This window comes from Antrostomus carolinensis, unplaced genomic scaffold (genome assembly GCF_000700745.2).
Source record: "Antrostomus carolinensis isolate BGI_N321 unplaced genomic scaffold, ASM70074v2 scaffold1700, whole genome shotgun sequence".
Lineage (NCBI taxonomy): Eukaryota > Metazoa > Chordata > Aves > Caprimulgiformes > Caprimulgidae > Antrostomus > Antrostomus carolinensis.
In genome coordinates, this window is record NW_010286242.1 from 107,248 (window position 1) to 125,518 (window position 18,271).

Genomic DNA, 18,271 nt, shown 5'->3' on the forward strand with positions numbered 1-18,271 from the left:
CGACTGTTTTTGCCGCTGGGAACATTGATGTTTTGATGTGCTCTGTGTGTAATCAAGTTCACGTATATCCCGTATGTTCTTAAACAGCCTGCTTGGAGAGAACATTAAATTCACATGTTGTCTAAACAAAGAAAAAAAAAAAAAAAAAAAAAAAAGAAGAGCAAATTATAGACTCATCAAGTTTTTATGCTGCCTTATGGGTTATATAAATGTGTGTACCACAGCATTCAATGTGATACAGAAGAGCAGAAAGTCCTGGCAAGAATGTCCTGCAGAAATATTAAAAGTTATTAGTGTTCCTGGAAGTAACAAGAGTAATTATCAGGTTTTTGGTAAATTAGCTTGTATTCTTTCCAACCTGCAAAATGAAAATATACATAGAAAAAGCTCATCTATCAAAAGAGAAAGTAGAGAAAAGATCAGGACCATTTGTGTATTCCTAAATTTTAACTCATTTAGGTATGCGCTTAGAGATCCTAAATAAAAGATACTGAAATGTGTAAAATACCAACAGTTCTACCTGTCTCTAATTAATCTCTTTCCAATATTACATTAGCAGCCTGGTACCTATCCATTTGTTCTGATAGTCCCTTCACTGCCAGCAGGGAAGAACACACAGCAGGAAGGTACCATGCTTACTAGCTCCCCAAAATTATTCAGACTATAATGACTAGTAAGTTTTAGAAAATTCTTTACAAAGGTAGTCAGTTGGTATCAGTTGTTTTAGAGACAGGGAAAACGAAACCCTGAGGAAATAACTTTTTCTTGAAACTCGTTAAAACTATTGTACTTCATTCATCCTTAGTAAATTAACTGAGAATCACAGGCAGCAAAAAAATCACATTGTTGATGGTGATACCTCATTGCTTCCTTTTTCCACTCCATTATTCAACAATATACATTGACTGATCTGAGCAATGAAATACAATACAAAGGGTGCAGGAAGTTAATAGATTCTGAAAATCCATTGTTTAATAGTTTCCTTAGTTTTAAAGAAATGAGGGAAGAGGAAAAGAAAAATCTGGGCACAGAAGAAAAATCCTGAGGTTGACAATAATTGCATCAGTTCTTGTGGAAAACATGATTTGTTCCATTTTCCTCTTTCTTTTTTCTAGTTCACTGCACTCTAAAGAGCCTTCTTACAAAGATGAATACAAGGGCTGGCTGCAACCATTTAGATTTTTTGGTCCATGGCAAAATTTGCAAGTTAACAAACTGGAGCCAGAAGGCAAATAGAAGGCTGAATCATTTTCCAAAACATCACTTTAGAAAAATGTCCAGGAGATGTCCATGTCAGAGATTGCATAATGCCATTTGTTCTTTAAAAAACCCAAGAAATTACTGTAATTAAATTGAAAAAAAAAAAGTACTTGTCACTTCCTTAACTGAAGTTAGAAAGAAACATGAGCTGCACTAAGACTAAAGCCCATCCCTTATCCAATACTTTGTACTGCTTTGCCTTTCCTTAGCCAGTATTTCTGCCAGCATTGTTTATGCTTCTGCACTGTGTTCAGTTAACAAAGGAAAACAGATGCTTCTTGGAACACTGTTCACTAAAAATATTATGGCTCTTTCTTTTACTTTCTTGCCTTTTATCAGCATTGCAGGGAACTGGAAATAGTATGTGAATATTATGTATTTTTTTACCCACGTGTTTTTTGCTGTTTCTGATATGATACAAGCTGTAATAATCCTATTGTTATACATCAATACAGGACATAAAACCATCAAACGATCAGGGATAAGAGATCAAATTTTCAGCCGATCAGGATTGAAGAAAGAACTTTTCTGTGGCAGGATGAAGTAGTTTAATATTATATTTTCTTATTTTCTATGTGTGTTTATGAAGTAGTCACTATCACTGATGATTCACAAAATCCTGTATGAAAAGACTTTAGTCATACTGAAATAGTTAAGCTAGCACCACGTAAATTAAATCAGAAAGCAAATCCTACTTAATGAGTATCTGATCCTTTAAAAACCTTCTGTATGCAAATATCTTAAGGGAGAGCAACCATTTTGTTGCAGAAGAATACCTATTTTTGAATTGTAGAGACACTGATTTCAAATGTTAGCACAGGCTGATCATGTATATTTGAGTTTATTCTGAAGTCAGTTTACACTAAAGAATAGTCCAGTACAGGTGGGTTATATTTCTATATGTATGTTAGATCTCTGTCTCTTTAAATAACACACCAGTCTCTGATGCCTCTGAGAGCCAGAGAAATTAGGAATTGGTTGATTGTCATTTATTTTGCGTGTTATATAGTATATTTATTTAACTTTGCATAATTTATGCATAACTACATTTTGGTTGTCGGGTTGTAGTCGTTGTCAAAAGAAAATGTGTTTCATGCACACAAATGAGACACACACAATTTCCTCACTGACCATTCCCTTCCATTTTTTACACTTTTGTCCTATTTTATTTGAACTTTTTCCTTTTTCAGTTTTAACATGCAGAAGTGTTTGTGTCAGATATAGCTTTCCCATCATTAGTTAGTTTTTTGGGCAATAATAATATTTTAATTTTTCTAGGTAAAATCAGACTATGACCATCTTAGAGAAACCCTTCTCAGAGTGACCAAAGAACGAGATTTGGCTGTAAAGGGAAAACACCAGCTCCAAGCCAAGCTGGAGAACTTAGAGCAGGTCCTAAAGGTATGTATAATGCCATAAAGCCCAATGATCTGGTACTTCTATTGCTAGTTTAATATTCCTGATGTTCATTCAGTGGGCCACAGAAGCGTAAGTGCATTGCAAACTAGGGGACTGAATGCCCCTATTAGTTTTGATAAAATATATGAAATACAGTAGACCAAGTACCTGCAAGGGATCTCAAACTATCAGAGGAGAGACATCTTTAGAGATCTTTATCTGATACTAAAGGGGCAATAATTTGCATATGTTGAAACAAATTGCAAAAAAAGCTGGTGGGAAAGAAACAGTGCTTTGCTAAGAATCAGATTCCCAAAGTGTCATTGATTAAATAAAGATAGAAGTCAGCAACCTGATAAGCCAAACCTGATAGATGGGTCAGGAGAAATGGAGAAGGGTCTGAAAAGGTCCCTTACAGACAATGAGGTTTGTCTAGGGTGATGGGCTACAGAGAGCCAGTGGAAGGAAGCATATGATGTGCTAGAAACAAACGAGTTTGAATGGGCCACTGTTACCAGGTTTTCTTAGCTGTAGAAAATATGGAAGTTGTGATATGGAACACTGTCACCAAAGCATGCCTTGAAGAGAGCTAAGCAGCTCAGATTGTTAAAAGAAAAAAAAAAAAAAAAAAAAAAAAAAAAAAAAAAAGTCATGCAGTTACAGCTGTTTTTATCTGTGGAGAAACTGTACAGGTGAGGACTACAGTGAGAATTCTTGAGAGAGAAAACACTTGTAAACACTTGTCTACTTCAGACTATTCAGAAAAATGATGTGTTTGTCTGGTTAGGATGGAGCATTGATGCAATGTTGAAACTTTTTTGACAGACTGCCAAAGACCTGCTTATTTTTCATCTTCCCGAACTCAAGGTTCTCCTTTTTCAAACCACTGAAGTGGCTAGTAAAGGAGGAGTGGATGCCCTTGAGAGTAGGAGGAAATAGAAAGGAAAATAAATGGTCTGAGATCTTAAATTTCGAGCAAGACTTTTGTTTGCAGAATGTTTTAATAATGCTAAGTGGCTTCAGCCAATGTTTCTCATAAGTACAATCACTTATTTAAAATTGGATTTGTTAATGATTTTGACTTGCATCAGACTCACTCTAAAAGGGGAAATATAGTTTTATTTTGGCTGCGTCAGAATAGATCTGGGCTTTTGGAGATTATATTAGTGATGAAAATGGCTACCTGTCTGAATTCTGAGAAGGAGTGGTTTTATTTTTGACTTGTTGCACTGGTAAATACTTTGTTGAAACCCTCTCTCAAACTTTATTTGATACTGCTCAAGAGGTGAGGAGACTTTCCAGCTACAGATTAAAATAAAAGGTGGTTATAAGTTACATCCTTCTTGGTGAGCCTCCAAAAGACTGTGGGATTATCAAAAGAAAGCTGACTGCTCTGTAAACCAACTTACTCCAGCAGCTTCTGGAAACGTGAGCTGTCGTAATCACATACTAGGCAGTGCCAAGATGAGCTAACTGTTATGTGTATTGTTGTACAGTGAATTATCAATAGGTAATGGAATAAATCTAAAATGGAATAAATCTAAAATCATGTGCAAAGAAGAAATACATATACTGGGAAGGTAAAATTAAAGTGCTTAATTAAATAGAAGAGTCATACAGTGTTATCTGTCTTTAGACTAATACAACTTTCCCCAGGAACGAGTAGGAAGTTTTTCTCTAGCAATGGAAGATAATTTTCTTTTTCTGCTATTTCCTTCCTTTTATTCTGTGGAATACAAAACTGACAGTTCCACAGACCTTTTTCACTAGTTTGCTATTACTGTGAGTTGTATGCAAGTAGAATCAACACCTAGAAGCTATTTCAACAGATATGGCTTGCCTGTGCTCTCTATATAATGATTGTGGGATTCCAGCTTGATAGCTGCAGGAATTCACTTCAAGGAGTGCATAGTAGAAAGATAAGAGGAAAAAAGTCTAGAAAAGAAATGAACTGTGAATTCATGGATCATAAAACAGCTAAGGATTAGACTTTGCTCTAAGTAAATTTGCATTAATTCTAATTTCATCAAATCAAAATATAAATTATTATTATCTGGACTCCTATGCTGCTACAAACCCCATTTTCATGAGTAATAAAACTCCTTTCTTGTACCCTGTTCAGTTACTGGTTTTGCTAGGCTTGTATGTTTTTGAACATGTGAAATGCCTCTAATGATGGTCTGTGTTTTAGTTACTTAAAACACATTAAATAGAATACTTTCTTCTTTGACCATACCAAACAATGTTAATTTTTCCAGTCTTTAATTAGGATATCTACTGGCATTTGACTTAATGATTCCTCCAAATTTCTTCTCTATAAGAGCTGAATCTGGCTATTTGACTGATTTTGCTTAACTTCTACTGAAATAGTTCTAATGTCTGTGAGAGAAACATTTTGTAAATCTTATTTTTCTGGTTAAGAACTCCTTCAAAAGTTTTCCTTCACTGAAACAAAAATTGTCTGGTGAATATAGAGACCCTGGCTTTTCATGGTCAGTAGTTCTCTCCCTTGGGCAGAACACTTCTGAGCTGGCAGAGTACCTTGAACAGACTTGAAACCCTAAATCTCCTTTTTAGCATTAAACCATGCTCAAGCAGATGCAGTTAATTGTGTATTTCATGTGTGTCCTCATATGCTTGGGAAATTAGTAGTTTGAAAAGATGGATTGCAGCTTTCTAACCATTGGAAAGTTTTGAGAAATATTTAGCCTTGTTTCCCTGTCAAAAGAGAAATTCAGTTTGTCTTTTGAGAAATTCAGGATGTATCAACAAAGCAGAGAAAGGGGGATGCAGAACTGCTGAATTAGCTAACTTCTGAGAATCTTCACAGTGCCTCTCACATGGAACAGTTCTGATTTTCTAATGTGTTCAGCCAGCTTTTGCCATTCATTCCACTGTAATGGTGCCCACCCATCTGCAAGTGCAGATGACAAGTCCTTTGATCAGAGTACTTGGGTGAGAATTAAATTTGCTCCCCATTCAGCATCATGTATGAGTTCTATCTCATAAACAAGACTTTTTAGTACTTGAAAGCCATTTGAGTTTGTTCTAGCATTAACCAGTTGCACATTTCAGAACTAAAAGTCACTGCTGTAGGAAAAAACGGGTTTCTGTGTTCTGTTTGCAGCTGTAGGTAATACAGTGCAGCCACTGAAACAGTTGGAGCTAGGATGAGCTTATTCATTGTCAAATCCTTCTGCTGCCCGTGCATAAGCTGGAAAAACAAGAACCATTTGAGTAGGTCCCTTAAGTGCTATTTCAGAAACAGTTTATACTATACAACTGTCTAGCTCTATAGTTTTGAAAGAAAACTGAAATGTACATTAAGTCCCCAGTTCATTCTCTGCTGCACAGCAGGATTCTTGCCTTTGATCTGAAAGATACACTGAAAATGTTCCTTCTGCACACTTTCTTGGAAGGATAGAGAATTATTTGCCAATTGTTTTGAAATACAAAATCCTTATGGTGTTTTCTCTATGCTCTTTTAGATGTGGATTTGCTTCCTGATGTTAGAGTGACATTATTAGGACCTCTAGACAGGGTGCAAAAAGGGAGGTGCAAATTTATGTATTTAGAAAGTTCCAACCTGCTTCACATTAAGGACAGTGATAAGATGGACAAATGGATTGCCACCACCTACACAAACCATGGCTATGTGATCATTGTGGAAATCAATCCTGAAGGAAGTGCAAAAAGAATTAATCAGCTCAGAGTTTCTCCTTGCTGTTCTTCTAGTGATCTGTGCAGCCTCATCCACTGCCCTAACCCATCCCCATCAGGCTTGGAGGAAGAAATGACAGCAGCTGATGTGCAGATAGGAAGCACAAAACAGATTTGCAGACAGAACCGATTTGTGAGCATAGTGGGAGGGGAGGAATTGCTTCTGGTTTGGGGGAGATATAATTGCTGTGCCAGGGGAGAGACAGATGCTGGGGTGAAGAGGTCCTTGCTGCTTTAAATACTGAGTAGATCAGGACAATACTAAAATGACTGAGAGATACAGGTTAACATAGATGACCAAATGGTCTTTTCTGACCTTAAAATCTGTGAACTGTAGATCATTAAATACATATTTTAGGAAACAGATAAATTAAAAGCTGGGGAGAATCACAGATCATGTATCACAATCTGTTTCTTCATTACATTTTATAGATTCACTGTATAGTCACAGTATTAATTATTTATTGATCTCGGCAAAGGACTAGAAATGTTCTGTAGTAGCTTTTGTAAATGTAGTAAGAATGGTATCAAAATATGCAGTACTGAATCTGGTACTAAATCTTGAGATAGTGAAATGAGACTTCTGTTTTTTTCTGATAACTAAAGGTTTTAATTAAAGGTGTGAGAATTACTTGATTGCCTCACTATTTCTTGAATATAGGAAATGTGCTGACGCTCCATTAGTGTCTTATGTCTTTTACGTAAGACTTAATGGAAGCTACTGAGCTCAGTAAATGTAGCTTCATGCTAATTTAAATAATAAATAATACTATTTAGCAAAATAGGTTATGTTAATTCAGAGGAGATGAGAATTGGAACCATTATTTGTGGTCAGTATTAAATACTGAGAATAGACATTACCCATTAACAGATCCATTTTACTTTTGTACGATAGCACAGTTCAGAAATGTATACAGTCAAAATACTGAATCCTCACAAAACTCCTAGAATACAAGCCATACTTGAGAGTCAAAACCGATGAATTGGAAAAATCCATTATGATTTTTTTAGTTGTTTTTAATCAGCACATCAAATGAAAAGAAATAATCCCAAGCAGAGGCCAAGTGAAATATTAGAGATATTTCTGCTTCCTTTGCAAACATACCCAGATTGAGAGAAGTCAACCTCACTGTGCTGTCCCTCCTTGTTATGAGTAACATGTAGCAGAGAATAACAACTCATTAAAGGTTAGCAATATGCTTGATAGAATTTTCTCTTATACACAATAAGAGATATTTTGGGCTGTTCTTATCAATTTTAGCCATGTATTTGTGTTTCCAAGTGCTGATTCCTAATAGGTTTGTGTGTAATAACTCATGGTGCTGCTGATAAGACATTGTGCCTCTGCTCTGAGAGTATTATGGGAATAATATGTAATTTGGAAAATAAAAATCTTTAATACCAGTTTCACCAGAAAAGAGATCAGAATCTATAAAGAGATCTTTCTTAACTCCCATTTATTAACAGGGTGTTTGGAAGTTATAATGATATTGGGAGAATAATATTAACCTGTAATGAAAAAGATTTCTATCTGCAAAGAGTATATTGACATTGATCAGCTTGTATTCTTCCCAAGAACCTTTCTTATATTGCTTTGAATCATTAGTAGCAACTGTACTTTAAAAGTTGTTTTTGAGCACTGTGTAATCACTTTTGTCCAAATCCACCTGTGTTAGTTTTGCTCTGTCTAATTTACTATAAAAAATAGGCAGAAATTAGCAAAGGTAAGCTATTTCTTTTGGGTCATCATTTGCAAAACAAATCACAGAACTGTATCCTAGATAAAGAGGCATTAGGGCATTGTCAAGGTAATTTTTTTCCAGGCTTTAATTTTTCAGCACAATGCCACACATAAACAGATAAAATGGGTACTGTTCACTTGTGCATTGCAGAGGATACATTGCTGGCAATGACAGAGTCATATATCCTAAAAGAGATTCTGTTAAAGTATCTGAGTTTAGTGTTGGCAATATGCCCCTAAGCACTCACCAATTTAAAATCCTATCCAGTTTCCAGCCTGCCTATCAGTGATACCAGAGAGCTTTTATGTTGAGATGAACATCTGCATGCCTGGGAATGGCAGCATGGTTGGCTGCAGGTAGAATATATTGAAGTCTTCTGATAGTTTTTCTGCTTCCTTTGAAACAGCATATGCGAGAGGCTGCTGAACGGCGGCAACAGTTGGAGTTGGAGCATGAGCAAGCCTTGGCTGTTCTCAATGCCAAACAGCAGGAAATTGAACTCCTGCAGAAGGTAAGTGGAGGAAGGGAAAGCCAGGTGAAATGGCAAATTGCAGTGACAGAGCACAGGTCATGAAACAGATCTCCTGGTTTAAAGGAACTTAAATCACAACCGCCCTACTCATTCCTGTTCTGAATTGTTCCGCATGATTGCTGAAGCAGTTGTAACAAGTGAATGTTTACTGTTGGATTTACATGACTGTACTAATTGATTTATAAATGTTTATGCCAATGAAGATTAACCTGATCAGTATATGAAAGTCCTTGTAATTTCCAATAGGGAAAAAAGTGATACAAATACATGTATTTCCTTTGTATTTCCATTGCTTCCCTTTATATTGAGCTCAGGAATATTTGTACATTCCTTAAATGTCAGGAAGGAATCTGGCCTTAATTTCATGATAATAAAAATATGGGGAATTCATAATTTCCTTGTCAGTTTGCTGGAACAGTTAATCATTCTCACTGACGTATTAATGTTTTGTTAGGATTTCTTTGGCTTCCTCTTCCAGACACTGGCGATTCTTACTACCTTTCTCCACTAAATTAGATTAAAGTAAGTCTTTGCCAAGGTACTTACACATCACAGTTGATCTTTTTCATAAACTAAACAGTTTTTTAAGTATCTCATTTCCAAGCTCATTCTCCAATTCACAAGTTGCTTTAAGACATTTTGTTTTCACACTGCAACTTCTCAGTATTCGTTATAATATAAAAAACCACGGTATTAAGTTTCAATCCTACCAAAGTCACTGCAATTGTCTCAATAATAATGTCGATTTTTTTCCAATTGCTTGACTAGATCAAAACACAGAAATAATAATTCTAATGATTATTTGGTAGAGAATTGGCATGGAGGGACATTCTCAGCAGAATAAAAAGATGTATCTAAATAGTTTGCTTGAAATAAAAAGCTTCACTTGACCAAATTAAACCTTTGAGTTAATTTTCTTTTAGCAATTAACCTATTTAGGCATATTTCAAAATGCCATTTCTAGCTATAGTTAACTTATTATTTGAACTTCCACATAAATTTTGGACTTAAATTTCTTGGAAGCAAAGAGATGAAAGAAATGTGCAGCTTTTCTTTTTGCTAGTTTTCATTACCCTCTTCTAATAAATCTCCATTACATGGGTCTTTTTGTTACAGGTTGGCAACAGAAGACAAATCTCTGTAATACTGTTTTTTCTAGTCACTTTTACTAAGCTATAGCATAATACTGTTTTTTCTAGTCACTTTTACTAAGCTATAGCGTGACAGACTTCAACCACAAACAAGGTTGTATTGTATTTGGTATTTTACTCTATGTGACTAGCTCAGCATCTGTAGGCAGTGATTAAATTCTTGTTCAGTGGACCTGAAGTAGCACAGAATACAAAATAATTTGTGTTAAAAATTATCTAATAATCTTTTACCACTAAATTTGACTAGAATTTTAGCTTAGAATTCCTGTACTAAAATCCACCATAACAACTCATCTGTGCATTACTTAGTAGAAGCATTTGAGAAATAATTCATCCTTCTTATTGATTTAGTTCATTAGCCTGAAATACTACTCTTGGGGTTTTGTACACACACTCATTTTCACCCTGAAACTTCTAATTCTTTATATGATTAACTTGCTATTGTGTCTTTTTTAATTGTTATTGCCTTGTTTTTTACATATGTATATTCTGATTTTCAGCCCTTCCAACCTCAGCTTCTTTTCCATTGTGACATGTTGGGATCCCATACTGGTTGAGATGCCTCTGTAATGCTATTATTAATGTTATAGACTAAGAATGAAGACCAGATTAGTACACTGTATGGGTAAAAGAGAGAAAGTATACAAAACAGTGAAAGATTTTGGGAGGATGTCTATGTTGTGCACTGTTCTACCTTGTAGAGAGATACCCAAGCTACCTGTAGTTCTCTGGGCGTGGTAGTGGAGATGAGCACAGACTCATTTGTCCTGCTTTATCCTCTAGTGTGCTGGTATCCGATACATCTCCTTTTCAACATTATAATGCATGTATATTGTTAGAAAAACAATTTAAATAAATCTGTTACCTAAGTAACTATAATACTTTGCTTCTATCACTAAACAGGAGTTGCTGGCTCACATATCATCCAGAGCTGACCTCCTAATGTACCTAGTAGATATGTGTTAAATCCTTTCTTCCGTTTTTTTATTAGAGTCATCTAATTACTTGAAAAAGTACTGTGAAATGGAAGTAGTAACTTCAGACAGTAACAGGATGACATTTTACATCATATCTTGTTACTGTCATAAAGTTGCTGATGTACCACAGAAATGTGCGCTTTAAAGCAAAGCAAGTTACTGGTACAGTCTGATGTATTTGCTGTCATATTTTGATACTATAAGTAAAAATTCATTGTGTTTTTAATATATGTACAGACTGATCAGATTTTCACCCTGAAAGGAAGAATATAATATTGTATATCAAAGTTTTGTGTTGATAGGGAATCAGATTGTCATTTTTGCCAAGAAAGCCTTAATACAAGACAGTTTGATGTAAAAGAGAGATAGCTATTGATGCAGGTTTTCTAATCATTTATCAAAAACACATATTCTGGGTAGATTTTATTAAACTTTTAAAGATGGATAACAAAGGCTTTCTGTTACCTGTCATCATGTTTGCTAATGCTTATGGAGCCAATATTTTATCAGGTGCTGGCAATAAGACTTACTACTGTAGTACAGGAAGAAATAGGACTGTGCTTGCAGGACCAAGGGAAGCTTTATGACCATGCATGACAGTGAAGTATAGTTTGAGTATATGTTTTTGGTTGTGACTTAATGGCCTGACACAGCTCCATTGAAACCAATAATGGAGTAGGGTAACCCGCATAGATGAGGAAAATCAAGGTAACATAGCTGTGTTGATGTTCATCATGAGTGTCTGGCCCATTAAATTAGAAAGTCTGTGGGATGTTACCCTTTGATAAAGTGGAGGGTTTTAAGACTTTGATCTGATGAGGAATGTGCAGAATGTGGTCTTTGGGTTACATTAATAAGGAGCTAAGAGGCTAAATTAGTGCATCAAACTGCTATAAGCCTTATATAATGGTTAATAAAAAATTTTGCTTATCTTGGACAAGTTTCAATAAAGATCATAGTGAAAACTTAAATGGAAATACAATGAGGATAACACAAAGTTACTGAGTACTATTTTATTTGTTTTTAAAGTTTATATTTTCTTGACCAAAAATGGATAACTGAATTTCTGAGCTATATAAAATACACTTTTCTCCTCTTATTGATTCCCTCTTTTCCTCTCTGACTTAGTTGATTGAACCCTAAATATTGCACTCCTGTTTGCAGACAACCTTTCTTGTGATTGCCTTGAAGTGTTTTGTGAGCTATTTACTTAGATGATAAATACTGTTGCTGCATGGAAAGATTGAGCTTAATTTTTTTGTTGCTTTCTCCGAGCTGGTACGGTAGGTTTCGGCACTATGAACCTCCTGCAATGTAAAATAACAAGCTCATTTTTCAGTTTTAATTCAGAGGGTTTCAGAGATACTTCTGATATGTTCTTGCAGTGTGTGGAGCGTGCTTGTCTTGGTCCAACAAAATGCCGATACTAAAGCTTCACCGAGATTCAATCTCCTAAAAATAAGCAGTTGTTTCAGTGGCTTGCAATCAAAGCGCCGTAGTAATATTGTCGGAGCCATCCCTTCAAGACTGTAATTGCCTTTGGATTTGAGTAAACGCTATGCTACTTTATGTGGTTAGAGCATACTAGAGGTGGCACGGCTAATTGATTTTCCCTTCCCTTCCCAAAACAAGGCTCAGGTTGAAGCTAAGAAGGAACATGAAGGAGCAGTTCAATTGCTAGAGGTAAGAAGATATCCTTTGTGTTACCTTTGCTTGTGGAGGTCCCATTCTGAATGTAACAACTTCACAGTATTATCACTTTTGAAAGTTTCAAGTAATATGTAGGCAAATAGGGGTTTCTTCTCTTCTAATGTACTTGTATCCTTTAAAGATTATAATTCAGTTAGGAGTGCATTAAGCTGAGCTGTTGGAAGTGATGTGTGTACCTCAATTTCTCTTTGTGTCAAATAGAAATTTTAGTACCATTTTTTTAAAAATTACTATTTTACAAATATATATAAAAAGGAAGTTATTGCTTTGGAGAATTATTATCATTTAGGCTGGAAATATAGCTGCAAATATTAATCAATTGCCAGAGGTTCCTAGTTAAATACTGTCTTGTAAACATAAAGCAACATACTAAAGAGCCAGAATTTTTAAACCTAATGAAAGAATTTGGATATTTAAAAAAATTTTTAAAGGGTGTGGTACAGAGAAAACGCTTGATTGTTTTTATTGGAAAACTAGATCTTTCAGGGTAGTCTGAACTGGGCATTTGAAAATCAAGGGCACCAGAAACATATTCTAATTTTGAATTAGAAATATAGAAGAATTCTGTTTGGAAGGGACCTCTGGCTGTCTGGTCCAACTTCCTGCTCAAAGAAAGGCCCTCTTCAAAATTACTGTAGGCTGCTCAAGGCTTTTGCCCAGTTCACTTTTAAACATCTCTGGTAATGGAGATATGACAACCTTCATGGGCAGCCTCTTTCAGTCTTTGAGCACTTACATTATGAAGAATATTGTTCTTGTATCCTGTCAGAATTTTTCTCTGAATGCTACCCATGTCCATTGCCTCTAATCCTATTTCTGTGTATCACCAGAAGGGGCCTTTTTTACCATTTCCCAACTGTGCTGCAATAAGTTTTTAGAATTTTGCAGTGAATATTTGATTTAGTAAGTAAACACTGTTAAATAAATTCACTTTTGAGAGATAATGCAGATGATCTGATTTACTAATTTTTAAGGTGTTAAATACCTGCACATAATGACATCATAAAGGCAACATCATCCATGAAGATGTAACAAAAAATCTTTAGTATTTTTGTTAGCAATTTCTAATAGCAATTATGACCTTAGCACAGAGCATTACTTGTAAATTCATTAGTATTTTTATTTATGGACTTCACATAACATTTCAAGCCTTCCTTCAAGTCATTAATGCTAAAAAATAAAAATCTAGCAATTTAGTCTTCTTTGTGTAAGGATACAGAATTACATGTGTCTGGTAGACATGAAGATTAGCAGCACATTCTTACTCCCATCCAAAAACCATGAGCTTTGCTGTCAGTTTTAGTTGTAATAGGGCAAGGTTTGCAAAACCTCTTTGTCTTAGGCTGGAGTGAAATTTTTAGAGATTTTAAGCTGACACTCTTATAATAATGGAACCTTCAGAATGGATACATACAGTTATGGTTATATTACATATGAAAACACAAAAACCCAAACAATTTAAATAAAGTAATTCACTTGAATATCTCCCTGGTGCTGACAAAGCCTTTTCTGTCTGCTGTTTAGAAATGCAGGCTGGCCCACAATGTTGTGTAAGATTGGACAAATGACAACATGTAGCAGAAATTAGAACTCATGTAGGAAGGTTCCTAAAGCAAACAGTTCCTCCCTAGTTTTTCAAAACTAAGCTCAACCAATTTTTTAAATTTCCAATCATAAGGTTTGATGTACTTGGATAAGGTAAAGTGTCAGAAAATACAGATGCACAAGTAAATAACACACTAACTTTTTTCCTTTTGTTTTTTTTTGTTCTTAATAACCATTTAATGCCCTTTCTTTTCCTCAGACAGAAAAACTGGTTTGGTAGCTATCAGTGAAAACTGATTTTGCATGAGAAAATTAAGTATTAAAATACTGTACATATCATGAAGAACATGTGATACCATAGGTTGATTATAGCAGGAGTGTTGTAAACATTTCCCTTAGAAATCTGTTTTTAACAGAAGGTAATTTCTAGTGTTTTTACTTTCTCACAGTAGTTCTTCTGTTTGTGTACTTACTGGTCATGCATTGATAGAAGGTGGTTTTTCTGGTGCATTGATCATATTTTAAAAAGAAATTTAAAAAATTGTTTCTTTATATCTATAAAAGCTAGTATTCCTGTACAAAGTGTTTTACTCATATGCTTTCATTATCATCATATATATTAAGGGGTTTTTGCCTTTAAGAACATAAGATTAAATTATTATTTACTGCTTAGTGGAAAGTACAGGAAAACATAAGTAGAAACAAAGCAGGCAAGTGATTATTTACCCTTCTCAAGCTAATAAAAATTCCTGTTTAGCTGATACGTCTGCAGCCACTGATTTGCATAACCCCATCAAGGTTTCCTAAGCTTTTGCTTTTAATTGCTATTAGCCCATTAATTTTTAGCATTTTATTTAATCTGCCTTTTGCAATTTAAGAGCAGCAGTGTTATTGATTTCTGAAACATTCAGTAGTGTGGTTTGCATTAATGCATGTTTTTACATGTTAACTGCTCTAGTATATTTTGCTTTGAAGTTAAAAAAAAATCAAAATTGTTTTTATTTCTTTGTTTATTTCACATATCTTTGTTTACTGTGTCGTGTTTGGAATTTATTGCTTTGCACTTGATCCAGAACACCTTGGACAGCATGCAGGTATTTTAGGGCATAAATTCTCCTTTCCTTGTCCTGAATCCTGCATTTTTCCCTTTAATATGAGTATGATAGTCTTGCCTAACCTTGCATGGGGTGTGTGCTAGAACCATTGTTATGCAAGCATGCTTGGCATTTATTGGCCTAATACCAAATCACCAAAATCAGGTTTTTTCTACAAGAGATTGATCTTCAAACATGGCATGATTTAGTGAGAACTCAGATACTGTTTTTGAAAGTGTATTTCTTATGAGCATGCCCAGTAAGAATGGTCTGGTAGTTTATTCAAGATAGTAGCTTTCTGGCTATATGGTTTTTGTCTGAATTCAGATCGTTTCTTGTTAATACGAAAATAATTTTATGTGGTATTTTCACCTAAGTTTGATTTATTGAGCTACCTACTGAAAGCCATTGCTGCTACATAAACAATTAAACTATGAAATGCCATCTCCACAGCAGAATATGTGAGCTAATTACTAGTCTGAATTCAGGCTGGTCCACCTGGAAAGTTACTCATCATCTTATCTGTCTTGTGCAAACAATATCTGTCTTGTAATGGATGAAGTACACTTCATTTTCAGTTTAAGAACATATTTAAGTTTTAGAAATAGCACTATGTATTCTATGAGGAACTTGTCAAGTCCTAAGTGAAATATATTCAATGTGATCTGCAGTAGAGAATGTCTTTTCATATAATAGTTGTGATAGGCAGATCCAGCTTTAGGGAGCTCTGGTAGACTTGGCAATTTTGTGCCATTGTTATTAGGATAGATTATATGCACAGAACTATGATAGAGAATAAAGTTTCAGTACTTCTGAGAGTGTAAGCACATGCCTCGTTCTGCAGTGACATATGTGAATATGTAGATTTTCTACAGTGAGGTGAGTCTGGCTGGCTAACAATGAACCATGCACCTGCCTGAAGCGAAGAAATAAAGATGGGTATGGAGATGCCTCCAGTTAGGACTATTGTGGATCTTATGGAATTTTTTTCTTTATATAGTAACAACTTTTGCTCAGTTCTAACTCATAACTTTGATTTTTAAAAAGTAGTAAAGGTATTTTTCTTCCAGGCTTTGTACTGTCATGAAAGAACAACTTGAAAATGAAGATTCTAGATACTCAAAAGAAAAGTCAAAGAAGGCATATACAGAAATGCAAATAAGTTTTAAATGAATAAATAATAATAATGCATGAAATTTCTGGGTTTTTTTCAAAAAATATTTTTTAAGGTAGCCTCAGCATCTTGTTGGGTTCTGGATGATGATGTTTTAATTTTTTATTTTATGCTAGAGTTTCCATAACTGGAATCTAAAAACCCAAACCACTTTACTACTTTGTTTAATGTTCTTTTAAAATTGTACATAGATGCCTTATTCATGCAGCAAAGTAACAAGTAGCAAAGGCTCATATTTTAGTTGCTTGAAACCACAGTGAAAAGATGAAAGACAAAAAAACAAAAATCAAAGCATTTGATGTTTGTGTACAACTCCCACAGTGTCTCTGTATCATATTGTTTTCTGTTTCATAATCAGTCACATAGATACCCTGAGAATTCTTTAGCAGAACTAATTTGTGTTTTATGAATAAAAAGAAATTATATCCTCAAAATTCACTGTAAGCTTTAAAAATGTATATGTTGCAAAAAAAAAGGAACAAACAGTACCACCTTCTGTAGTAGGAAATTAGGATTTTTGGTTTTTTTAATTCTTTTGGGGACTGTAAGTCTTGTGTTTATCTTTAGCTGTGCTAAGACCTTTGTATAGGTGATATGTAATATCTGTAATTTTCTTGATAAGTAATATGTTGAGTTTTTCTTACGTGAACTGAGAACATTTTTCTCGTTCAAGAAGAAGAAACCTTTAGTACAGTTGAATGAATCCTTTGTTAGTACAGTTGTTTAACTAGATATATACTGTGAAGGGGTTTGTAATGAAGGAAAGTGGTGTTAATTCATCATAAAACATCAGATTAGGATATAATGCATTAGCTTTTCACATAAGGAACCTGTTAATGCCTCTGTTGAACTACTACTGCTTGCAACATTTGGGTCACAGTATATAAGACATGAGTGCTTTCTAGGTCTCAAATGGCAGTCTTTCTCTAGCACATTTCCAGAGTACAGACCAACTGTTTGCCCCTACATGAAAATCAGACCTCACAAATGAAATTCTCAGGAGCTTTGCTGATTCTTCAGTCTTTGCAACAGATGTTATGCTCTTTCCTAACTCCACAGGTACTCTAGATTTGAGGGATTTTTCTCTAGGAATACCTGATAGTCTATGCAAACAGATGCACAGGCTGTTTTTAAATGCAGACTGAAATTTAAATGCATTATATTGACAACATTATTATATCGTTAATTTAGCTGGTACAATGAATTTGCAGATTTGGATAAAAGGGTTTTTTTGTGTTTTAGTGTCTTCACTACTCATATATATTTTGAGTAAAAATTGTAGAAGAAAACCTGAATTCCCATGCCCTTTGTCATTCCTTTCAGCCAGGGAATCTTTCCATCACTTCATCCATTTTTTCACATCAGGAATTAATAAACTATATGTAGGCTAATGTCCCAAGTCAGCACAGAAGCTTATTTTTTAAGTTCTGTTTTGTACCAGCTAAATTTTGAGGCCTGATGCCTCAAAATTAGGACAAAAACATTTGCCAACAATGATGTTTTGGTACTTCTCAGAAGCTTACAAACAATCTCCTTTTGGCTGCTATCTGGATTACTTCTGTGCGGTTTGGCACCTATGGTGAGGAGCATTAATTCTGAAAGGGAATAGAGCCAATAGATAGGCCCACCTTCTGCATGAACCACAGTAGGGGGTTTTTTGATGGTGTTTTTTAATATATAAATGTTAATCTAGCAATTCAGGAGGCTTCAACTTAATAGACAAGGACGGGCAAACAACAGAAATATACCCAACTTTTAGAAAAAGATGGAAAACGCACTTTGTCACACATAAAGTGACATTCAGATGCGTGTAGAGAAGTCACAAAGCTATAGGATCTGTTTGCAGGAGTTCTTGGCAGTGGTTTTCTTAGCACTGCCAAAAAATGTGATGAGGAATTTCCACTTTGGAAATCAGGGATGAAAGTAGTGCTTATCTTAATATTACAGGGCTACTAAAAAGTTTAGTTC

General features: G+C 34.9%; 1 protein-coding gene across 6 annotated transcripts in view; it reads left to right on the forward strand.

The window, feature by feature from the left end:
• RIMBP2 (RIMS binding protein 2) overlaps nucleotides 1-18,271 on the forward strand; it is a 126,614-nt gene that overhangs the window by 68,288 nt on the left and 40,055 nt on the right. For 3 of the 6 annotated variants that reach the window (XM_029087155.1, XM_010176041.2, XM_029087191.1), the window contains exons 1-2: nucleotides 8,530-8,631; nucleotides 12,413-12,463. In XM_029087155.1, the coding sequence (XP_028942988.1) occupies nucleotides 8,530-8,631; nucleotides 12,413-12,463 (153 nt within the window). Of the gene's footprint in view, nucleotides 1-2,538; nucleotides 2,662-8,526; nucleotides 8,632-12,412; nucleotides 12,464-18,271 lie in introns of those variants that run through there. The other 3 variants (XM_010175304.1, XM_029087102.1, XM_010176683.2) reach the window with 3 other exon arrangements.